The 26,314-nt window shown below is 43.5% G+C and overlaps 1 protein-coding gene across 5 annotated transcripts in view; it reads left to right on the top strand.

The window, feature by feature from the left end:
- adkb (adenosine kinase b) overlaps positions 1–26,314 on the top strand; it is a 298,620-nt gene that overhangs the window by 233,599 nt on the left and 38,707 nt on the right. For all 5 annotated transcript variants that reach the window (XM_024431956.2, XM_024431987.2, XM_024431976.2 and 2 more), the window contains one exon: positions 22,944–22,982. In XM_024431956.2, coding sequence (XP_024287724.1) covers positions 22,944–22,982 — 39 coding nt within the window. The remainder of the gene's footprint in view (positions 1–22,943; positions 22,983–26,314) is intronic.

A 26,314-nucleotide genomic window follows, 5' to 3' on the forward strand; every position in this document is an offset into this window, starting at 1 on the left:
AACTTTGGCAAAACATTTCAAACTACTTTTGAAATACAACTTTAGGTATTTTTTTACGTAAATAATCAATAAAATTGAAGACGGCACTATCTGTGTTCAATACAGGAGGAAAACAAACTGTAGCATGCTTTCTGGTCACGCGCCTCTATCTAACAGTACATTTCAAGTGACCCTCGTTCAAGATGGCCGTACTTCTTCATTACACAAAGGAATAACCTCAACCAATTTCTAAAGACTGTTGACATCCAGTGGAAGCGATAGGAACTGCAAGAACGTCCCTTAGAAATCTGGATTCCCAATGAAAACTCATTGAAAAGAGAGTGAACTAAAAAAAAGAAATCTGAATGATTTGTCCTCTGGGTTTTGCCTGCTTAATACGTTATGTTATACTCACAGACATGATTCAAACAGTTTTAGAAACTTCAGAGTGTTTTCTATCCAAATATACTAATTATATGCATATGCTGGCTTCTGAACCAGAGTAGCAGGCCGTTTACTTTACATTATATGCATATCTTATCTTCTGGGGATGAGTTGCAGGCAGTTGAATTTGAGCATGCATTTCATCCGGACGTAAAAATACTGCCCCCTGTCACCAAGAAGTTAACAGCTTCTACCCCCAAGCCATATGACTCCTGAACAGCTAATCAAATGGCTACACTGTCAGCGATTAGGTGAATGGATAAGCAAAGTCAGGCGCAGGACACAGGTATGAGTAATAATCTGAATTTACTCAAAATGTAAGCAATGTTCCAACAAGGAAAAATACAAATATCCAGAGCACAAAGAACGAACCCACATGACAATGACAATCACTCACAAAACAGAAAGGGAAGCCAGAGGGTTAAATAAGGAACATTGATTATGGAATGGAAACCAGGTGTGTAATAATGAAGACAAACAAAACGAAAATGAAACATGGATCGTTGGTAACGTGTTCGACCCCCGAACACCACCCGAACAAGGAGAGGGACCAACTTCGGCGGAAGTCGTGACATACCCAGACTATTTGCATTGCCCCCCACCCCCTCTTTTACAATGCTGCTGCTCTCTGTTTATTACACCTGTTGTATTCGGCGTATGTGACAAATAAAATTGGATTTGAACACGGGGGCCCCTCAAGGGTATGTGCGCTTAGGACCCTCCGTGTACTCCCCGTTTGACATCGTGGCCACGCACGACTCCAACACCCGATCACCAACGGTGGTGAGGTAGCCCATAGGGAGGATCTCAGAGAGTTGACAGTGTGGTGCCAGGACAATGTCTCCCTCAACATCAGCAAGATAAAGCAGCTGATCTTGGACTACAGGAAACACAGGGACGAGTACGCCCCCATGCACATCGATGGAGCTTCAGTGGAGCAGGTCAAGAGCTTCAAGTACCTCAGTGCCTAAGGAATTGACATTGTCCACACACACACACACACACACCTACCCACCCACACAGTTGTGAAAAGGGCCCGACAGCCCCTTTTCCACCTCAGGAGGCTGAAAAGATTTGGCATGGGGCCTCAGATCCTCATATAGTCAGTGGTGTAAATTACTTAAGTAAAGATACTTTAAAGTACTACTTAAGTCGTATATGTACTTTACTTTTTATATTTATAATATAAGGAATTTGAAATGATTTATACTTGCTCTTTTACTTTTGATACTTAAGTATATTTTAGCGATTACATTTTTCTTTTGATAATTAAGTATATTTGAAACCAAATACTTGCTGCATCACCCCTTGGTATGGCAACTGCAAGTCCCTACAGAGGGTGGCGAGTAGGGCTGTTACGGTGACCGTGTTACCGCCACACCGGTGGTCAAAAGTCATGATAGCGTTAGGCTTCTCCAAGCTCTGATGCTGCTGATGAACCATAGTACTGGTACTCCCTGTATACAGCCATGTTATTACCTGGTACCCCTGCACATTGACTCAGTACTAGTACTCCCTGTATATGGCCATGTTATTACCTGTTACCCCTGCACATTGACTCAGTACTATTACATGGTACTTCCTGTATATAGCCATGTTATTCTTTTCTCGTTATTCACTGTATTTATTCCGTGTCACTATTAATATATTCACTGAGTGTACAAAACATTAGGAACACCTGCTCTTTCCATGACAGACTGACCAGGTGAATCCCGCTGAAAGCTATGATCCATTGTTGATGCCACCTGTTAAATGCACTTTAATCAGTGTGATGAAGGGGAGGAGACACATTAAAGAAGGATTTTTAAGCATTGAGACATGGATTTTGTATTTGTGCCATTCAGAAGGTGAATGGGCAAGACAAAATATTTAATTGCCTTTGAACAGGGTATGGTAGTAGGTGCCAGGCACACCAGTTTGAGTACGTCAAGAACTGCAACGCTGCTGGGTTTTTCACCCTCAACAGTTTCCCTTGTGTGTCAAGAATGGTCCACCACCCAAAGAACATCCATCCAGCTTGACACAACTGTGGGAAGCATTGGAGTCAACATGGGCCAGCATCCCTGTGGAACGCTTTTGACACCTTGTAGAGTCCATGCCCCGATGAATTGAGGCTGTTCTGAGGGCAAAAGGGGGGGTGCTACTTAATATTAGGAAGGTGTTCCTAATGTTTTGTACACTCAGTGTGTACCAGTCAAAAGTTTGACACTTACTCATTCAAGGTTTTTCTTTATTTTTACTTTTTTCTACATTGTAAAATAATAGCGAAGACATCAAAATGATGAAATAACACATGGAATCATGTAGTAACCAAAAAAGGTTTTACAAATCAAAATATATTTTATATTTGAGATTCTTCAAAGTACCCCAATTTGCCTTGATGACAGCTTTGCACACTCTTGGCATTCTCTCAACCAGCTTCATAAGGAATGCTTTTCTAACAGTCTTGAAGGAGTTCCCACATATGCTGAGCACTTCATGGCTGCTTTTACTTCACTCTGTGGACTACTCATCCCAAACCATCTCAATTGGGTTGAGGTGATTGTGGCCAGGCCAGATCATCTGATGCAGCACTCCACAAATAGGTCATATAGCCCTTAACCAGCCTGGATGTGTGTGTTGGGTCATTGTCATCGCCTCAGAATGCTGTGGTAGCCATGCTGATTAAGTGTGCCTTGAATTTTAAACAAATCACTGACAGTGTTACCAGCAAAGCACCCTACACCATCACACCTCCTCCAACATGCTTCACAGTGGGAACCACACAAATCAAATCAAATGTTATCTGTCATATACATGTGTTTAGCAGTTGTTATTGTGGGTCTAGTGAAATGCTTGTGTTTCTAGCTCCAACATTGCAGTAATATTTAACAAGTAATATATAACAATTTCATAACAATACACACACATCTAAAGTAAAGGAATGGAAGTAAGAATATGTAGGTATTTGGACGAGCAATTTCAAAGTGGCATAGACTAAGATACAGTAGAATAGCATAGAATACAGTATATACATATGAGATGAGTAATGGAAAATATGTAAACATTATTAAAGTGGCCAGTGATTTCAAGTCTATGTATATAGGGCAGCAGCCTCTAATGTGCTAGTGGTGGCTATTTAACAGTCTGATGGCCTTGAGATAGAAGCTGTTTTTCAGTCTCTCGGTCACAGCTTTGATGCGTCTGTACTGATCTCGCCTTCTGGATGATAGCAGGGTGAACAGGCAGTGGCTCGGGTGGTTGTTGTCCTTGATGAACTTTTTGACCTTCCTGTGACATCGGGTGCTGTAGGTGTCCTGGAGGGCAGGTAGTTTTCCCCCGGTGATGCGTTGGGTAGACCTCACTACCCTCTGGAGAGCCCTGTGGTGCACGAGGTGCAGTTGCCGAACCGGGCGGTGATACAGCCCGACAGGATGCTCTCAATTGTGCATCTGTGGAAGTTTGTGAGGGTTTTAGGTGCCAAGGCCAAATTTATTCAGCCTCTTGAGGTTGAAGAGGCACTGTTGCTCCTTCTTCACCACACTGTCTGTGTGGGTGGACCATTTCAGTTTGTCAGTGATGTGTACGCCGAGGAACTTTAAGCTTTCCACCTTCTCCACTGCGGTCCTGTTGATGTGGGTAGGGTGGTGCACCCTCTGCTGTTTACTGAAGTCCACGATCAGCTCTTTTGTTTTGTTGATGTTGGGTGAGAGGTTATTTACCTGGCACCACACTCCCAGGGCCCTCACCTACTCCCTGTAAGCTGTCTCATCATTGTTGGTAATCAGGCATACTACTGTTGATTTGTCTGCAAACTTGATGATTGAGTTGGTGGCCACGCAGTCATGGGTGAACAGAGAGTACAGGAAGGGAATGAGCACGCATCCTTGTGGGGCCCCAGTGTTGACGATCAGCGAAGTAGAAGTGCTGTTTCCTACCTTCACCACCTGGTGGTGTCCTGTCAGGAGGTCCAGGACCCAATTGCACAGGGCAGGGTTCAGACCCAGGGCCTCAAGTGTAATGATGAGCTTGGAGGGTGGGGAACAGCTCAAATAAGCAAAGAGAAACAGCAGTCCATCATTACTTTAAGACATGAAGGTCAGTCGATCCGGAAAATGTCAAGAACATTGAAAGTTTCTTCAAGTGCACTCGCAAAAACCATCAAGCGATATGATAAAACTGGCTCTCAGGAGAACTGCCACAGGAAAGGAAGACCCGGAGTTACCTCTGCTGCAGAGGACACATCCATTATAGTTAACTGCACCTCAGATTGCAGCCCAAATAAATGCTTAACAGAGTTCAAGTAACAGACACATCTCAACATCAACTGTTCAGAGGAGACTGCGTAAATCAGGCCTTCATGGTCAAATTGCTGCAAAGAAACCACTGCTAAAGGACTGAAGAAGAGACTTGCTTGGGCCAAGAAACATTAGACCAGTGGAAATCTGTCCTTTTGGTCTGATGAATCCAAATTTTTGATTTTTGGATCCAACCGCCGTGTGAGATGCAGAATAGGTGAATGGATGATCTTCGCATGTGTGGTTCCCATCTTGAAGCATGGAGAAGGTGGTGTGACGGTGTGGGCGTGCTTTGCTGGTGACACTGTCAGTGTTTTATTTAGGATTCAAGGCAAACTTAAACAGCATGGCTACTGCAGCATTCTGCAGCGATACACCATCCCATCTGGTTTGCACTTGGTGTTTTTCAACACGACATTGACCCAAAACACACCGCAAAATGGCTCCGGTCTCTCCTCCATCTCCACTGTGCTTTTGTTTCTCCCATGTGCTCAAGTTTCACCCCTGTGCTGCTGTCTCTCCCCTGTGCTCCAGTCTCTGCTCGCTCTCCCCTGTGATCCAGTCTCTGCTCGCTCTCCCCTGTGCTCCGGTCTCTCCTCCCTCTCCCCTGTGCTCCGGTCTCTGCTCGCTCTCCCCTGTGTTCCAGTCTCTCCTCACTCTTCCCTGTGCCATGGTCTCTCCTCTCTCTCCCCTGTGCTCCAGTCTCTCCTCTATCTCCCCTGTGCTCCGGTCTCTCCTCCCTCTTTCTTGTGCTCCGGTCTTTCCTCTCTCTCCCCTGTCCTCCGGTCTCTCCTCCCTCTCCCCTGTGCTCCAGTCTCTCCTCTCTCTCCCCTGTGCTCCGGTCTCTCCTCTCTCTCCCCTGTCCCCCGGTCCCTCCTCTCTCTCCCCTGTGCTCCGGTTTTTCCTCTCTCTCTCCTGTGCTCCTGTCTCTCCCCTGTGCTCCGGTCTCTCCTCTCTCTCCCCTGTGCTCCGGTTTTTCCTCTCTCTCCACTGTGCTCCAATTTTTCCTCTCTCTCCCCTGTGCTCCGGTCTCTCCTGTCTCTCCTCTGTGCTCCTGTCTCTCCCCTGTGCTCTGGTCTCTCCTGTCTCTCCTCTGTGCTCCAGTCTCTTCCCTGTGAACCTGCCTCTCCTCTCTCTCTCCTATGTGTGGGGAAGTAAAATTACCTAAGTGGGAAGCTTCGATAAATGTTTGATGTATAAAGTGCATGTCCTATTTCATTTGCAAGAAATGGTTGACTCTCTCCTTAAATCAAATGTCATATGCGCTGAATACAACAGGTGTAGACCTTACCGTGAAATGCTCTCTCTTAATGGTGCACACGATTATTAGCTTAAGGTCTCAGAAAATATCTATTTGACTGTACAAGCCCCTGCCAGCAGAAACATCTCATGCATTCTGATAGCTTCATGCTCCATGTCACCCATGCAGTCTGCTGCTAGAGGGCTGATGTTTTAAGCCCACCTTGTTATCTTTTACTTTTCCAGTGTTTTCCATAAGTACATAGAGTAGCCAGACAAATATAAAAAGTAGCCAGCCAGGCGCCCCAGGCCAGGGGTGGTCCGTGGCGTTTGCCCCCTTGGGTTCCATTTCTTTGTTGCAGACGGAGCTCTATTTTGGTGGCCGCTGTGTTACGTCTGTCATTAGATGAATGAGACCAAAGCGCAGCGTGGAAAGTGTTCATGATTTTGAATACTGAACTCCTACAAAACAACAAAATACAAAACCGAACGTAAAGTTCTGCAGGGCTTGACAGCAACTATGCAAAAACAATATCCGACAACCTACTGGTGGGGAAAAGGGATGCCTAAGTATGATCCCCAATCAGAGACAACGATAGACAGCTGCCTCTGATTGGGAACCACACTCGGCCAAAAACAAAGAAACAGAAAACATAGAATTTCCCGCCCGAGTCACATCCTGACCTAACCTAACATAGAGAATCATAAGGATCTCTAAGGTCAGGGTGTGACACTCTGGTACATTCTAATGCCTTGATTCCATCTGAAATACACAGCGAAATTATTGAATTCTCTATAGAGTTTACCTCCCAGATTGTAAACATTTGTTTTGGTATTGTGTAGAAAGACATGACTTTACAATTTAAAGGACCCAACATGTATAAATGCAGTGTATTGTTTGTAGTTTTGGATATAGTTTACTGTAGGTCTAGGCCTACAGTGCATTCAGAAAGTATTCAGACCCCTCCCTTTTCCCCACATTTTGTTAAGTTACAGCCTTATTCTAAAATGGATTAAATATCTATCTTTTCTCATCAATCTACCCAGAATACCCCTATATTGTCCAAGCGAAAACAGGTACCTTATTTACATAGGCATTCAGACCCTTCGCTATGAGACTCGAAATTGAGCTCAGGTGCATCCTGTTTCCATTAATCATCCTTGAGATGTGTCTACACCTTGATTGGAGTCCACCTGTGGTAAATTAAATTGATTGGACATGATTTGGAAAGGCACACCCCTGTCTACAGTATATAAGGTCCCACAGTTAACAGCGCATGTCAGAGCAAAAACCAAGCCTTGAGGTCAAAGGAATTGTCCGTAGAGCTCTGAGACAAGATTGTGTTGAGGCATATATATGGGGAAACCATACCAAAATATTTTTGCACAATTGAAGGTCCCCAAGAACACAGTGGCATCCATCATTCTTAAATGGAAGAAGTTTGGAACCACCAAGACTCTTCCTAGAGCTGGCCGGCCGGAAAAACTGAGCAATCGGGGAAGAAGGACCTTGGTCAGGGAGGTGACCAAGAACCCGATGGTCACTGACAGAGCTCAAGAGTTTCTCTGTGGAGATGGACAACAATCTTTGCACCTCTCCACCAATCAGCCCTTTATGGTACTGTAGAGTGGCCAGATGGAAGCCACTCCTCAGTAAAAGGCACATGACATGCATATTATAAATATTAGCTCTCTGTGTACAGCCAAGGGCCAGCCGTTCTGCCCTGTTCTGAGCCAATTGCAATTTTCGTAAGTCCTTTTTTGTGACACCTGACCACACGACTGAACAAAAGTCCAGGTGTGACAAAACCAGGGCCAGTAGGACCTGCCTTGTTGATAGTGCTGTTAAGAAGGTAAAGCAGTGCTTTATTATTGATACACTTCTCCCAATCTTAGCTACTGTTGTATCAACATGTTTTGACCATGACAGTTTACAATCCAGGGTTACTCCAAGCAGTTTAGTCACCTCAACTTGCTCAATTTCCACATTATTTATTACAACATTTAGTTGAGGTTTAGGGTTTAGTGAATGATTTGTCCCAAATACAATGCTTTTAGTTTTAGAAATATTTATGACTAACCTATTCCTTGTCACCCACTCTGAAACTAACTGCAACTCTTTGTTAAGTGTTGCAGTCATTTCAGTCGCTGTAGTAGCTGACATGTATAGTGTTGAGTCATCCGCATACATAGAAACTTTGGCTTTACTGAAAGCCAGTGGCAGGTCATTAGTAAAGATTGAAAAAAGTAATGGGCCTAGACAGCTACCCTGGGGTATTCCTGCTTCTACCTGGATTATGTTGGAAAGGCTTCCATTAAAGAACACCCTCTGTGTTCTGTTAGACAGGTAACTCTTTATCCACAATATAGCAGGGGGTGTAAAGCCATAACACATACACTACCGTTCAAAAGTTTGGGCTCACTTAGAAATGCCCTTGTTTTTGAAAGAATGCTCATTTTTTGTCCATTAAAATAACATCAAATTGATCAGAAATACAGTGTCGACGTTGTTAATGTTGTAAATGACTATTGTAGCTGGAAATGGCTGTTTTTTTAAATGGAATATCTACATAGGTGTACAGAGCCCCATTATCAGCAACCATCACTCCTGTGTTCCAATGGCACGTTGTGTTAGCTAATCCAAGTTTATCATTTTTAAAGGCAAATTGATCATTAGAAAACTCTTTTGCAATTATGTTAGCACAGCTGAAAACTTGTCTTGATTAAAGAAGCAATAAAACTGGCCTTCTTTAGACTAGTTGAGTATCTAGAGCATCAGCATTTGTGGGTTCGATTACAGGCTCAAAATGGCCAGAAACAAATTTCTTTCTTCTGAAACTTGTCAGTCTATTCTTGTTCTGAGAAATTAAGTCTATTCCATGTGAGATATTGCCATGAAACTGAAGGTCTCGTACAAGGCTGTGTACTACTCCCTTCACAGAACAACACAAACTGGCCCTAACCAGAATAGAAAGAGGAATTGGAGGCCCCGGTGCACAACTGAGCAAGAGGACAAGTATATTAGCATGTCTAGTTTGAGAAACAGATGCCTCAAAAGTACTCAACTGGCAGCTTCATTAAATAGTACCCGCAAAACACCAGTTTCAACGTCAACAGTGAAGAGGCGACTCCGGTATGCTGGCCTTCTAGGCAGAGTTCCTCTGTCCAGTGTCTGGGTTCTTTTGCCCATCTTAATCTTTTCTTTTTATTGGCCAGTCTGAGATATGGCTTTTTCTTTGCAACTCTTCCTAGGCCAGCATCCCGGAACAGTAATGTACATTTTTACAGCAGCAGACTATGATCAATAATGTCAAAAGCCACACTGAAGTCTAACAAAACAGCCCCCACAATCTTTTATCGTCAATTTCTTTAAGCCAATCATCAGTTATCAGTTAAGTGCTGTGCTTGTTGAATGTCCTTCCGTATAAGCATGCTGGAAGTTTCTGGTCAATTTGTTTACTGTAAAATAGCATTGTATCTGGTAAAACACAATTTTTTCCAAGGGTTTACTAAGTGATGGTAACATGCTGATTGGTTGGCTATTTAAGCCATTAAAGGGGGCTATACTATTATTGGGTAGCGGAATGACTTTTGCTTCCCTCCAAGCCTGGGGGCACACACATTCTACTTGGCTTGAATTGAAAATATGGAAAATAGGAGTGGCATTATTGTCCTCTATTATCCTCAGTAATTTTCCATCCTAGTTGTCAGCAGAGGAGGGACCAAGTCATTGTTTTACATGTCACAAGTAAGTCTCAAGTCTTAGCACTCAATCCCAAGTCAAGTCCCAAGTCAAGACAGGCAAGTCCGAGTCAAGTCTCAAGTCAAGACCGTCAAGTATCAAGTCAAGTCTCAAGTCCTAAACTTTGAGTTTTGAGTCCTAAACAAGTCATAATGTACTCTTCACCAAATGTAATTACCATTTCATATTTTTAACAAGAGTAATATTTAGTATATTACATTTACGCAAATCATAAATGCTTTTAAAAATATCTATATATTTATTACTTTCCAAATAAACGTTATTTCCATGGAAATACATGGGTAGCCATGAGAAAGACCCCCCCCGTGCCCCAATAGTGATCGACTATAGAGGATCGCAATCGGGCGATGTAGGCTTGTACACAATCACCCAACGTTAACACACACACACTCTGTGTGGTTACAGTAGGCTAACGTATGTCAATGGTTTTAGGAACAGCAGTAACATCAGGCAGGATTTATGCTACCAACTGCCTAGCCAGTTGTAGCTCAATTTTGGGTGCAATGATTACGCTCCCGCTGGAGGTTCCGGACTGCAGATCGTCGCCGGAGACTCTGAACTGGGAACCCCCGCTGGAGGCTCCGTAATGCGGATCGGCGCCAGAGGCTCTGAACTGGGAACCGTCGCTGGAGGCTCCGGACTGGGGACCATCGCTGGAGGCTCCGTGCCATGGATTTTCACTGCAGGCTCCGGGACATGGATCATCACTGGAGGCTTCGTGCCATGGATCATCACTACCGGCTTCGTGCCATGGATCATCACTACAGGCTTCGAATGTGGAGCCGGAACAGGTCTCACCGGACTGAGGAGACGTACTGGAGGCCTGGTGCGTTGAGCTGCCACAGGCTTACCAGGCTGGGGAGACATACTGGAGGCCTGGTACGTGGAACCGGAACAGGTCTCACCGGACTGAGCAGACGTACTGGAAGCCTGGTGCGTGGAGCTGCCACAAGGCTTACCAGGCTGGGGAGACATACTGGAGGCCTGGTACGTGGAACCGGAACAGGTCTCACCAGACTGGGGGGATGCACTGGAAGCCTGGTGCGTGGAACAGGCACAGGATACACTGGGCTCTGGAGGCGCACTAGAGATCTCGAGCGTAGAGCTGGCACAACCCGTCCTGGCTGGATGCCCACATCCGCCCGGAAAAATGCGGGGCGCTGGCACAGAGCGCACCGGCCTGTGAATGCTCACTGGAGACACCGTGCACAGCACTGCATAACACGGTGCCTGACCAGTCACACGCTCACCACGGTAAGCACGGGGAGTTGGCTCAGGTCTAAACCCTGACTCCGCCAACCTGTGCTTGTTGGTTGGTATAACTCCTCGTAACGTCGCCATTCCGCTTTCGCTGCCTCCATCTCCTCCTTTGGACGGCGATACTCCCCGGCCCTTGTCCAGGGTCCTGCTCCCTCCAGGATTTCCTCCCAGGTCCAGTCCTCCTGACCACGCTGCTTGGTCCGTTGGTGGTGGGATCTTCTGTAACGTCCGTCGTTCGAATGAGACCAAGGTGCAGCGTGGTAGGCATACATGTTCTTTAATATATAAATGTTCACCAAAAACCAACAATAAACAACTCAACGAACAAAAAGCTTAGGAGTGCAACCCATGCAATAAACAAAGACCAAATCCCACAACAGAAAGTGGGAAAAGGGGCTGCCTCAGTATGATTCCCGATCAGAGACAACGTTAGACAGCTACCTCTGATTGGGAACCATACTCGGCCAAAAACAAAGAAATAGACAACATAGAATGCCCACCCAAATCACACCCTGACCTAACCAAATAGAGAAATAAAATGGCTCTCAAAGGTCAGAGCGTGACAGAGGGTATCAAGTCAGGTCGAGTCAACAGGCTCAAGTCCAAGTCAAGCCACGAGTCATTGCTGTTAAAGTCAAAGTCGAGTTGCAAGTCATCATATTTGTGACTCGAGTCTGACTCGAGTCCAAGTCATGTGACTCGAGTCCACACCTCTGGTTGTCAGTCTCTGGTGGCTTGACATTGTTGATAGACACCAATCATAATTTGGTCAGATATATATAAATGTGTTGTGTCAGCTTTTGTTTGCTGGCATGGCTCCCTAAATTTGCTAATCTTGCCAATGAAAAAATCATTAAAGTAGTTGGCAATATCAGTTGGTTTTGTTATGAATGAGCCATCTGATTCAACGAATTCAACGAGTTTGCCTTTTTTAACGACTTGTAAGTTTGATACAAGTTATGATAGGAGGTTGTGGTTCTAGAGGATATAAAAGGGGAGGTGCAAGACATTGGCATGTATGACTGAGCAGTGCCATGACAAGAGATTATAAAGTAGGCTGCAACATGTAGAAATACTACAATACACTAACTAGAATAAACAACTAAGCCAGTGCAGGCGTCAAACTATGAGCTTGCAAACAACACATGTACACAGGTTACAATTTTACAATTAATGCTAAACAATATAAGGCACGTATTGTACTTTAGCCAGGCAAAGGAATTGGGCTGCCACCACAAACGCTGAACAAAAATGAGACAAAACTTGCTGCTTATATAGGTGAGGAAGGGAGAGGAATGGTGATTATCAGAATGTGGGCATGTCCATCGGATTGCATTCCAGTGTTGCGGCGTCACTACAGCCTGGGGTTCACTCATCGCGCTCTAGCGACTCCTTGTGGTAGGCCGGGCACTTGCAGGCTGACCTCGGTCGTCTGTTGAACAGTGTTTCCTCAGACACACTGGTGCAGCTGGCTTCCGTGTTAAGCGAGCGGGTGTTAAGAAGCGCGGTTAGGTGGGTCATGTTTCTGAGGACGCATGACTTGACCTTCGCCTCCCCTGAGCCAGTTGGGGAGTTGCAGCGATGAGACAAGATCATAATCATGAAATTGTGGAGAAAAAGGGGGTAAAAATTACAACAAATAATAAGTAGCCTAGTTTCGGGAAGAGTTCGTACATATATATTGACAAAAAAATGACGTTTTGGTTTGTTTTGGCCTTCGGTAAGAGTTTTTTCGGTTGTTCGGGCACACACAACATTTTTTATTGACAAGCAGAAGTCAGTAGCCAAAGTCTTACACCCCTTCATCGGTGATTGGATTATTCAGTAAAGTTTTTGTTGCCATTCAATGAGACGAATCCTTTTCATGCAAAAAAATGTATTTAGAAATACTGTTCCAAACATCTTAGATGTAAAATTGAGCAACTAAGATGTCCTTGGCCAAAAAGTCCAAATCAAATCAAATGTTAATAATCACATGCGCCGAATACAACAGGTGTAGACCTTACAGTTAAATGCTTACTTACAAGCCCCTAACTAACAATGCAGGTCTAAAAAATACAGATAAGAATAAGAAATAAAAGTAACAAGTAATTAAAGAGCAGCAGTAAAACAACCATAGCGAGACTATATACATGGGGGTACCAATACAGAATCAATGTGCAGGGGCACCGGTTAGTTGGGGTAATATGTACATGTAGATAGAGTTATTAAAGTGACTATGTGGAGGTGATAAAAACAGAGAGTAGCAGCGGTGTAAAAGAGGGGGACGGGGCAATGCAAATAGTCTGAGTAAAAATGTATCATAGATTTCTTGAGTAATCTTAAATAAATTCAGACTATTTTGAGCAATAGCTAAAAATGGACAAACAAAAAGTAGTATTTCTGCTTTTTTCTAGTTTTACAAGCCAATGTCTTTTAAGGGAGTATGCGAGCACACTCGTTTTGTTCTCCTAGTCGACTTCGGCTAGCCGCCAGCCGAACTGAAGCTTGGTGACGCCTTAAGGAGAACCTCTGGTCCCTCATCAACTTGCCGCATCACTCAGCTGGAATCCTTAATTGGAGAACTGCCACGTCTGTTTGAGATAAAACAACAAATAGGTTCATCTAAACAACAACAAATAGGTTATTGTAAACAACAACAAAAAATGTTTTTTATATTGAACAAGCCATTGTTGAGGAGGCGCTTGTAAGTAAGCATTTTACATTACTGTTTAGATCTGTTGTATCCTGTGCATGCGACAAATACACTTTGATTTGATTTTCCCGGTGACAACATTGCACGTGCGACAGAACAGCTAAATATGTACTGGCTTTTCTTTTTTTCAGCCTCTGTTTGTTTCATCAACAAAACAATGACAAAGGCCCTGGGGGCGAACAGTGGCGTTGTTTCCCCTCATGCTGATTCCATCTTTAAAGAGGAGAAAAGAGACTTGGATAATCAAATGAAGTGAACACTTCATTACATCTTAAAACTAATGAGACACTTTGTTGAAGACATTAATCTTGTCCAGATGTGTCTCAAAGAATGTATAGAATATGGTTGCAAAATTCAGGAGACATTCCACAAATTTGGGGGAATTTCTGGGGAATTTGGGATTTTTTGTTGTTGTTGATTTTCTGGAATTTTACAACCCCTAAGCACTTACCATTTTAGTGACAACCGTAAAGAAACATTAAGCCCTCATATCGTTCTAACATTGTATCAGTCATAAACTTTTAGTGATTCAACCCGTTGGCAACCCTTTTATAACGCATAATGAATTAATTAGTGTTTTCTATCGTCAAATAGTGTATTATACTGTAGGTCTGAAGGTTCTTTATTACACAAGGGCTATAAATGCATTCAATTGAATTCAATACAACTTTATTTGCATGCATATATAATGTAGTCACACATTAGTTGTATTGTGTGGTTTAGCTGTAAGCATTCATAACAGCTTGCAGCTCCATCTATCCTAAGAACCCTTATAAATGCATAAATGCCTATAATACATCACACGCAGGTGGCTCATAGAAATTGTTACCACCATTATATTAATTTCCTATGCTGCCAACCAAATCCCACTTACACAGAAGAGTGTTTCCACTGTAGCTAACTGGGTGACTGAAGACTATAGCCAACCAACAGGAATGGTATTCAGCCTGCATTCATGTGCCTTTTTAAAAGGCTTTGTCTGCTTCCCAAATGTTTCTAAATTTGTGTTCAAAATATTAAGAACACGATCCTAATGTTGAGTTGCACCCCCTCCCCTTTTGCCCTCAGAACACCTCTACAAGGTGTTGAAAGCATTCCATCGGGATGCTGGCCCATGTTGACTCCAATGATTTCCACAGTTGTCAAGTTGGCTGGATGTCCTTTGTGTGGTGGACCATTTTTGATACACACAGGAAACTGTCGAGTGTGAAAAACCCAGCAGTGTTGCAGTTCTTGACACAAACCGGTGCGCCTAGCACCTACTACCATACCCTGTTCAAAGGCACTATTTTGTCTTGTCTATTCACCCTCTGAATGGCAAACAGACACAATCCATAAAGGCTTCTTTAACCTGTCTCCTCCCCTTGATGTACACTGATTGAAGTGGATTTAACATCAATAAGGGATCATAGCTTTCACCTGGATTCACCTGGTCAGTCTATGTCATGGAAAGAGTGTTCTTAATGTTTTGTACACTCTCAGGTTTTTGGTCAAAAACTGTAAAATCACCATGAATTCAGCTAAAAATGTATTTCATTTTGGAAATATTTGGGGTATATTATTTTGGGGTTTAGTCCAATTTGCAGTGCACAAATCATTAGAATTATGTTCCGGCCCCCCGACCATCCGCTCCGACAAAAATCGGACCGTGGCTGAATATTGTTGCCTGCCCCGGACATAGGGAATAGGTTGCCATTTGGGACACACCCTTTGTAAAGGAGCATCAAATTAAGTATCCTTGTTTTGACAACGCATTAAGATGTTCATGCCCCTGAAGTGTGATGGTTGCTGCTCATCTGTGATTAAATGTTTCTGAACATATATCTATTAGTTAATACATTAACAAATGAATGAATGTGAGTGGCTGGTGCCCACTAGCTACATTAAAAGAGACACTCACCTCATTTGAAAAGAGCTTGAGTGGCTATTTGAATGGGTGAGGGTGGGTGGTTGTGTGCGTGCGTGCAAATGCATGTACAGTATGTGTGCACTGAAAAAAATCTAGTTTCAACTAATTATTATGATTAAGTAACTGGTTCCACAACCTTTTAACTCAACCTTTCGGTCAAAGTGTTACGTGAACATAATATTTTTAGTTTGCCCAAACTTGGCTCCAACTTGAGAACTTAGGCAAATATTCAGTCAACTTAAAATGTTTGTTCAACTTTTGTTCATTTATCTAGAAATTATTATTATAAATACTTCACAAAAAAAGGCTGTGGAAGTAGTTGCACACACGTTGCTTTTGACATACAATGTTTTCAATTGACATATTTGACAAACATTGACAAACATGATTACATTGTGCTATGGGTGGGTGTTGTTATCGTGACCAGTGAGCTGAGGTAAGGCGGAGCTTTACCTAGCATAGACTTATAGATGACCTGGAGCCAGAGGGTCTGGCGACGAATATGTAGCAAGGGCCGGCCGACTAGAGCATACAGGTCGCAGTGGTGGGTGGTATAAGGGGCTTTGGTAACAAAATGGATGGCACTGTGGTAGACTGCATCCAGATTGCTGAGTAGAGTATTGGGGCGGCAGGGTAGCCTAGTGGTTAGAGCGTTGGTCTAGTAACCGGAAAGTAGCAAGTTTCAAATCCCTGAGCTGACAAGGTACAGATCTGTCATTCTGCCCCTGAACAGGCAGTTAACCCACTGTTCCTAGGCAGTCATTGAAAATATGAATTTGGTCTTAACTGACTTGCCTAGTAAAATTAAAAATTTGAAGTTATTTTTTAGATGACATCGCCGTAGTCGAGGATTGGTAGGTTAGTCAGTTTTACTAAGGTAAGTTTGGCGGCATGAGTGAAGGAGGCATTCTTGCAAAATAGAAAGCCGATTTTAGATTTGATTTTGGATTGGAGATGTTTGATATGAGTCTGGAAGGAGAGTTTACAGTCTAGCCAGACACCTAGGTATTTGTAGTTGTCCACATATTCTAGGTCAGAAAAGACAGAAGGAGTGTTGTATGGCATTGAATCTCGTTTGGAGGTTAGTTAACACACTGTCCAAAGAGGGGCCAGATGTATACAGAATGGTGTCATCTGCGTAGATGTGGATCAGGGAATCACCCCCAGCAAGAGCGACATCGTTGACATGTACAGAGAAAAGAGTTGTCCCGAGAATTGAATCCTGTGGTACCCCCATAGAGACTGCCAGAGGTCCAGACAACAGGCCCTCCGATTTGACACACTGAACTCTATCAGAGAAGTAGTTGGTAAGCCAGGCGAGGCAATAATTTGAGAAACCAAGGCTGTTGAGTCTGCCAATAAGAATGTGGTGATTGACAGAGACGAAAGCCTTGGCCAGGTCGATGAATATGGCTGCACAGTAATTTATCTTATCGATGGAGGTTATGATATTGTTTAGGACCTTGAGCATGGCTGAGGTGCACCCATGACCAGCTCTGACTCCAGCTTGCATAGCGGAGAAGGTACGGTGGGATTCGAAATGGTCGGTAATCTGTTTGTTTGGCTTTCGAAGACCTTAGAAAGACAGGGATAGGATAGGATAGATATACAGTGGGGTGAACAAGTATTTGATACACTGCCGATTTTGAAGGTTTTCCTACTTACAAAGCATGTAGGTCTGTAATATTTATCATAGGTACACTTCAACTGTGAGAGACGGAATCTAAAACAAAAATCCAGAAAATCACATTGTATGATTTTTAAGTAATTCATTTGCATTTTATTGCATGACATAAGTATTTGATCACCTACCAACCAGTAAGAATTCCAGCTCTCACAGACCTGTTAGTTTTTCTTTAAGAAGCCCTCCTGTTCTCCACTCATTACCTATATTAACTGTACCTGTTTGAACTCGTTACCTGTATAAAAGACACCTGTCCACACACTCAATCAAACAGACTCCAACCTCTCCACAATGGCCAAGACCAGAGAGCTGTGTAAGGACATCAGGGATAAAATTTTAGACTTGCACAAGGCTGGGATGGGCTACAGGACAATAGGCAAGCAGCTTGGTAAGCAAGATCTCACCTCGTGGGGCATCAATGATCATGAAGAAGGTGAGGGATCCACCCAGAACTACACAGCAGGACCTGGTCAATGACCTGAAGAAAGCTGGGACCACAGTCTCAAAGAAAACCATTAGTAACACACTACGCCGTCATCATTAAAATCCTGCAGCGCAAGCAAGGTCCCCCTGCTCAAGCCAGCGCATGTCCAGGCCCATCTGAAGTTTGCCAATGACCATCTGGATGATCCAGAGGAGGAATGGGAGAAGGTCATGCGGTCTGATGAGACAAAAATAGAGCTTTTTGGTCTAAACTCCACTCGCCGTGTTTGGAGGAAGAAGAAGGATGAGTACAACCCCAAGAACACCATCCCAACCGTGAAGCATGGAGGTGGAAACATCATTCTTTGGGGATGATTTTCTGCAAAGGGGACAGGACGACTGCACCGTATTGAGCGGAGGATGGATGGGGCCATGTATCGCGAGATCTTGGCCAACAATCTCCTTCCCTCAGAAAGAACATTGAAGATGGGTCATGGCTGGGTCTTCCAGCATGAAAACGACCCGAAACACACAGCCAGGGCAACTAAGGAGTGGCTCCGTAAGAAGCATATCAAGGTCCTGGAGTGGCCTAGCCAGTCTCCAGACCTGAACCCAATAGAAAATCTTTGGAGGGAGCTGAAAGTCCGTATTGCTCAGCGACAGCCCCGAAACCTGAAGGATCTGGAGAAGGTCTGTTTGGAGGAGTGGGCCAAAATCCCTGCTACAGTGTGTGCAAACCTGGTCAAGAACTACAGGAAACGTATGATCTCTGTAATTGCAAACAAAGGTTTCTGTACCAAATATTAAGTTCTGCTTTTCTGATGTATCAAATACTTATGTCATGCAATAAAATGCTAATTAATTACTTTAAAATCATACAATGTGATTTTCTGGATTTTTGTTTTAGATTCCGTCTCTCACAGTTGAAGTGTACCTATGATCAAAATTACAGACCTCTACATGCTTTGTAGGAAAAGTAGGAAAACCTGCAAAATCGGCAGTGTATCAAATACTTGTTCTCCCCACTGTAGGTCTGTAGCAGTTTGGGTCTAGAGTGTCACCGCCTTTGAAGAGGGGGATGACCGCGGCAGCTTTCAATCTTTGGGAGTCTCAGACGATACAAAAGAGAGGTTGAACAGGCTAGTAATAGTGGTTGCAACAATTTCTGCAGATAATTTTAGAAAGAGAGGGTCCAGATTGTCTAGCCTGGAAGATTTATAGGGGTCCAGATTTTGCAGCTCTTTCAGAACATCAGCTATCTGGATTTGGGTGAAGGAGAAATGGTGGGGGTTTGGGCGGTTGCTGTGGAGGGTGCCGGGCAGTTGACCGGGGTAGGGATAGCCAGGTGGAAAGCATGGCCAGCTGTAGAGAAATGCTTATGGAAATTCTCAATTATAGTGGATTTATCGGTGGTAACAGTGTTTCCTAGCCTCAGAGTGGTGAGCAGCTGGGAGGGGGTGCTCTTATTCTCCATGGACTTTACAGTGTCCCACAACTTTTTGGAGTTAGTTGCAGATGCACATTTCTGTTTGAAAAGCCTAGCCTTTGCTTTCCTGACTGACTGTGTGTATTGGTTCCTGACTTCCCTGAACAGTTGCATATCACGGGGACTACTCAATGCTATTTCAGTCCGCCACAGGAAGTTTTTGTGATGGTCAAGGGCAGTCAGGTCTGGAGTGAACCAAGGGCTATATCTGTTGTTAGTTCTACATTTTTTGAAAGGGGCATGCTTATTTAAGATAGTGAGGAAATTACTTTTAAAGAATTACCAGGCATCCTCGACTGACGGGATGAGGTCAATATCCTTCCAGGATACCCGGGCCAGGTCGATTAGAATATCCTGCTCGCTAAAGTGTTTTAGGGAGCGTTTGACAGTGATGAGGGGTGGTCGTTTCACCGCGGACCCATAGCGGATGCAGACAATGAGGCAGTGATCGCCGAGATCCTGATTGACAACAGCAAAGGTGTATTTGAAGGGCAAGTTGGTGAGGATAATATCTATGACGGTGCCCATGTTTACGGATTTAGGGTTGTACCTGGTGGTTTCCTTGATCATTTGTGTGAGTTTAAGAGCATCTACCTTAGATTGTAGGACTGCTGGGGTGTTAAGCATATCCCAGTTTAGGTCACCTAACAGAACGAACTCTGAAGATAGATGGGGGAAATCAATTCACATATGGTGTCCAGGGCACAGCTGGGGGCTGAGGGGGGTCTATAACAGGCGGCAACAGTGAGAGACTTATTTCTGGAGAGATTAATTAAAAAAATTAGAAGCTCGAACTGTTTGGGCATAGACCTGGAAAGTATGACAGAACTTTGCAAGCTATCTCTGCAGTAGATTGCAACTCCTCCCCCTTTGGCAGTTCTATCTTGACGGAAAATGTTGTAGTTGGTTGGGTATGGAAATCTCAGAATTTTTGGTGGCCTTCCTAAGCCAGGATTCAGACAGGGCAAGGACATCAGGGTTGGCGGAGTGTGCTAAAGCAGTGAGTAAAACAAACTTAGGGAGGAAGCTTCTGATATTAACATGCATGAAACCAAGGCTTTTTTGATTACAGAAGTCAACAAATGAGAGTGCCTGGGGACACGCAAGGCCTGGGTTAACTTCCACATCACCCGAGGAACAGAGGAGGAGTAGGATGAGGGTACGGCTAAAGGCTATCAAAACTGGTCGTCTAGTGCGTTGGGGACAGAGAATTAAAGGAGCAGATTTCTGGGCATGGTAGAATAGATTCAGGACATAATATGCAGACAGGGGTATGGTGGGGTGTGGGTACAGTGGAGGTAAGCCCAGAGTGATGATAAGAGAGGTTGCCTCTCTGGACACGCTGGTTATACTGGGTGACGTCACCGCATGTGTGGGAGGTGGTACAAAGGAGGTATCTGAGGCATGTAGAGTGGGACGAGGGGCTCCGCAGTAAACTAAAACAATGATAACTATCCTAAACAACAGTATACAAGGCATATTTACATTTGAGAGAGACATAAAGCAAGGCATAAAGCAATCACAGGTGTTGATTGGGAGAGCTTGCAAAGACAACAACCGGTAAGACAACAACAGCTAATCAGCTAAGACAGGTAAAATGGTGATGAATGGGCAGAGAGGGTCGGTTAACTACACACAGAGCTGAGTTTGGGGCTAGGGCCGACAGATTAACAAAAGTAAACAAAGTGGAGTACCGTGATGAATGAACTGTCCAGCAGGCATCAGCTATGTAGCCAAGTGATCATGGGGTCCAGTGAACATCAATAGATGGAACAGGGAAGCCGCGGGTAGTCGTTGCTATGCTAGCACGCGGGAGACACAGAGTTTAAAGTTAGCAGGTGGGGTAAGGAGAAGCATCTGCTCCGACGTCCAGCGAAGGCCGGTTGAGAGCACAGCGGATGGAATTACGTCTCCGGACCAGTCGTGGTGGTACGGCGGGGCGCCGTGTCGACAAAGGGACCAGGCCAGATGGTGAAAGAGGTATTGTAGTTGTAGTAATTTTGTATGCTAGCCGGGAGATGTGCCTGGCTCAGAGCGATCTTTGGGGATTGGTCACTCGGTGGCAGCTAGCTAGCTGTGATGATCAGGAGTAATGGTCCAGGTGTTACGGCTGGAATCCGGTGTTGTAGTGGAGAAAAACAGTCCGAGGCTGGCAGGTATTATGCAGGCTAAAAAACGGCTGGTGCCTGTACAGAGGGTAAAGGCCGCTAGCAGTGGCTTACAATGACTAAATAGCTATTAGCTAATTAGCTGGTTAGCTCCTGATGGCTATCTTCTGATGGAGGTTTTGGTTATAAGGTCTAAAAATAATAGCGGATCCGTGTCACATTGATTGAGGCGGGTTACCAGAAGGTATATTTAATTTAAAAATGGAAAAGTGATTGACAAATCAATTGAAATATATGCAAAAAATATAAAAATACAAAAAGTCAACAAGAGGACGACAAACCACATCTGCACTGAAAAAAAACAATTATAGTTGAATGAACATATGAGACAAGTTGAGCAAACACATCATATAAGTTGACTGACGCTTTTTCAAGTTAATGCTAAGTTTGGGTCAACTTAACATTTTAAGTTCAGGTAGCACTTTAATTGAACAGTTCAGAAACTAAAAAAGACTGTGTAACCAATTACTTAATAATAATTAGTTGAAACTACATTTTTTTAACTGTGTGTGTGTGTTATTAGATGAAGTGACATCCAGTATCTCTGTCCCAGTAATGGGTGATCAGAGACAGAGAGGCATGCCTGTTCCCCCCTGGGCCCCATAACCCTATTGTTTCATGTCTTCTCTCCTCCCTTTTCTCTTGTCACACACCACACACACACTCCTTCATCTCCTCCCTCTCTTCTGTGTTTAAGACCAGGTCGTCAACCCGTGTCTCCCCAAGGTCACAACCCCAGCCCCCTTTCCATATAATCGGGTCATTTAGCATCATAGCATCGACTTATTGCTTTGTCTAAGGGTCAAAAGTGAATTGAGCGAATGCACTTGTCACTCGTGATTTGTGTCCATGTTATTGCATCTCATCGTGCAACAGCTAACCTACAGAAGCCTCTGCCCATTGACTAAACAGAGCAAATAATGTCACCTGACTGCTAGCCACCACCAAAAGTCAAGTACACTATAAATCATGCCGTTCGTGGTCACTATTATTGAATTCCAGTGGTGTAAACTGGGAAACCCACATATATATCCATATCTATCCTCTGTGTTACAGTAGTTTTATGGCTGTGCTGAAATGATGTTGATTGTATCCCAAGTGGCACGCTATTTCCTATATAGTGCACTACTTTTGACCCTATGGGCCCTGGTCAAAAGCAGTGCAATATAAAGAGAATAGGGAGCCATTTGAGATGCAGACGTTGTCTGTCTTCTTCTCAAAGCTGTTGCTGAAAAATTAGCCAAAGTGGGGCATTGGGATTAAATGGGTTTATGCCGTCCCCTATGAGTACAGTATTAATTCAGGGAGCAAAGTAGCACAGCAGCAGAATGGACTCAAGTTACTCCTTCAATCTCAAGTGTCAGGTCATCACACGTGTTTAGTCTGTCAGTGACTGAAGGAAGTGAGAGGTCTTGTACTGTATGCCTGAAGTGTGTATGTCCCAAATGGCATCCTATGTAGTGCACTACTTTTGTCCAGACCCCTGTTGGCCCTGGTCAAAAGTAGTGCACTACATAGGGGATAGGGGGCCATTTGGAATGTGTTCACTATGACTTCCGTTACAGCATTGTGACTGTAATTAACTGTTAATTTGTGTTCTTTATTTTCTATTTCAGGAGGCGGCCACTTTTGCCAAAGAGCAAGGTTTCGAGGAGGTGAGTTACCGCCGAATGCACACCACTAAACAGATCCTAAAGGTTTATTTTAGCTGATAATTTAGTTCTTTTTTGGACAGTGATTGATGTGCTATTATACTCTCCAGGCCTTGCAGCAGTTGCTATGGAAACCTGGTAGTCGTCATGGTTTCTTTGTTCAGCCATCTCTCTTTCTCTCTCTCTCTCTCTGTGTGTGTGTGTGTGTGTGTGTGTGTGTGTGTGTGTGTGTGTGTGTGTGTGTGTCTCTGTGTCTGTGTGTCTGTGTGTTATGACGCACTCCGCTAGGTCTGCACCCAACATCGCCTACAGATGTTATGTATTGAATTTTGAAAAGCCTCTTGGGAAGCTGAGAAGTTGGGCATGGTTTCAAGCCTTCCCTCTCTCTCTCTCTCTCTCTCTCTCTCTCTCTCTCTCTCTCGCTCTGTCTCTCTCTCTCTGCCTCTCTCTTTCTTGCGAGCACACTGCCTCTCTTTTTCTCTCGCTCTGCTTCTCTACCTCCCTGTTCTCCCACTCGCTCTATCTCTTTCTCAATTTCTCTCTCTGCCGCTCTCTCTCTCCATCTCTCATTTCAATTAAATTTGATAAATGCTTTATTGGCATGAATGGCTGGTTGCCACTGTTGCCAAAGCAATGTATATGAAGTATTACATAAATGAACAATATGCTTGAGGAACAACAGTATATGACAACAAACACAAGAATACAGAAAACAGAAAACATCTAATTGGGGGATTTAATTTATACAGGGTCTTTCTAAATGCAAAATATGCTCTCTCTGTATTTCTGCCTCTTTCTCTTTGGGGGCTGACAGGTTGCCTGGTTAAAAAGCTTCTCTCATTAGTATCATTACTCCCAGGGATGATATGTCTCCCCTCTCCCTGCTACAGTATAATATAGCACTAACACAAAATTGTACAGCGCACACAGTATCCTTTTAATAACCAAATTACTGCCACCTGTGGTTTTAGATTATGTAAATTAAAATGACATAAAATATGTTTTAAGTGGGGCTGCGCATTAAATGACGAATACATGTTTAGCTTTGCCTGCCTCTTTGCTGCCTTTTCAAAAAATCCTATATCCTGCTTTGCTTTTTAAATATCAATTAAAAAAGACAAACATGTGAAATCTACTTTAGATGTTTTTAAGTGGTTTTTCTCTTTTAAAGGTAGAGCTCTCCCTTGAATATAGTTCTTCTATGTATGAATAATTTTCATCCAGAATCACTTACGGTATGATCAACGTGACTGGAATGGGAATGGATTCCTGATGGCCCTGACAGCTTCCACAGAGGAGGGAGGGAGGGAGGGAAGCTCACATCACAGAAAGTAAATATAAAGGGCAAAGCGTCAACTCTCCCAGTACTAACCAATTCTCTGACATTTTCTGTGTCAACTTGATTTGCCAGAACACTGCAAAATTGCATCTGATGAATATGATTTTTCAGAGAACAACACTAGTATGGTACTTACAGTATTTCTAGATGGTTTCGCGGTTAAATTCGTTTTTTCTGCTTAGACTTATCTTGTTGTCATGTCACGTTTGTAAAAATGTGGTTTGTGCAGCTAGGTGCTCCAAAAATATGTTAATTCACAAGATTGGCAAAGGAAGGCAAAAGAGGATGTGCATTGATATTTCTGCATCCTGCTTTTTGTTTTCATAATAACCATACTAAATAATCTGCTTGTCAGAAATATACATTGTAGCCATGCCAATTACTATTTAATATTTATTCATTAAATGACTAGGTTATGTTTCTCTCTCTTCAAAAAGCCATCAGCACACCTGAAAACACACTTAGCAGTCATTCTGATTGTCATCTGTTTCCTTTAAATGGCCAGAGATGAGATGAGGTAGACCAGTAGACCAGCAATAATGAAATCTTTCCTAGGCACTCGTTGCATCCCAAATAGCACCCTATTCGCTATAAAGTGCACTACTGGTCAAAAGTAGTGCACTCCATAGGGAGTAGGGTGCCATTTAGGATGCAACCCCTGCTTCACAAACAACCTGTCTCTATTGAGGAAGATACATTTTTCAGCAGCTTTGATACAGACGCAGGAATGTAACATCCTGATAAAGCTGTCATATTATGTGGTTTTAAAAAACTACTTCAGAGAAATGTGCCTCAGATCATCATAACCCACTAAAGTGCAGATACTGTTGATTTGGATCCGATCAATTATTGCACAATTAATCATTCACACGTTTGCATTTGTCAGCAGTACAGTAATCCAAATTGACGATGCAAAATGTCTCCTTAACATTTTCTAAATGCACTCATGTTGAATTGAATATGATCTGTTTTCCATATTGTGTTGTTGCCATAGGAAGTTGTTGCCAGGTATGTCGGCTACACAAACAGGTGTAGTAACATATTGTGTTCATTGTGTGTGTGTTTTGCCTTTATCAACTACCTTAATAGTTACCCTACCACCCCCTACCCCTATAATAGACCCCTAAACCCCTGTTTTCCTAAGCAGACTTCAACGTTTTTTATAAACCTCTCATAAACCTTAAAGGGTTACATACCCGGGCCGTGTGTTACTCCTGTGGAGATTTTTGCATTTGGTGTCTGGAGTCATTGGAGTGGCTGGCTTGTGGTTCAGTTGAGTTAGTCACAGTGACAATTTGCTTCTTTGCTGTTGCCTGTTAACAGCCTCTGTATTAACCTCTCCATTAGCACTTACTTGGAGTGTTACTCCCATTTTTCCTCTGCCCAATGTCTCGGCGAACCTCTTTAGACTGATTAACAGAGCTTTGGGAAGCATTTAGAGGTGCTAAAGCTCATCGGCTGGAGTGAGGAAGGGAAGCAGTATAGCTGGCTGGTGGTATTGGATAAGAGCCTTATCACTCTGATTACTTCCTGCTTAGCTTTATTTGGTTGCTCTAAACGTTCCTCATTGTAGGAAAACACTATACTGCTAGAATTGCCTGAGAAGAGACTTATTGTTGTATAAATTCTACTAATAATATGATAATAAAATACTTAACAATTATAATGTAATGTAATATGGTCATTTAGTAGACGTTTTGAATCCAAGGCGACAGAACTGTCAACATTGAGAGTAGATGTAGCCATGTGAGAATCGAACCCACAATCCACCATTCTCTACAAACCCAACCCACTAAGCCACTGGAACCCAATGATAAAACAGCAGCGTCGTTCATGGTCCACCCTACTGTGAGCTACTGATAGAGACATTCCACCTGCCATAGTACATCATGATAAGTTAATAGTAAAGCAGCCATGACAGGGGTGGGTTTTATCACTGTGATGATCAAAGGGAGGCTCACTGGAGAGTTGTGTTAGTCTCCAGGCTCCGAGATAT

This window comes from Oncorhynchus tshawytscha, linkage group LG01, assembly GCF_018296145.1.
Source record: "Oncorhynchus tshawytscha isolate Ot180627B linkage group LG01, Otsh_v2.0, whole genome shotgun sequence".
NCBI classification, from domain to species: domain Eukaryota; kingdom Metazoa; phylum Chordata; class Actinopteri; order Salmoniformes; family Salmonidae; genus Oncorhynchus; species Oncorhynchus tshawytscha.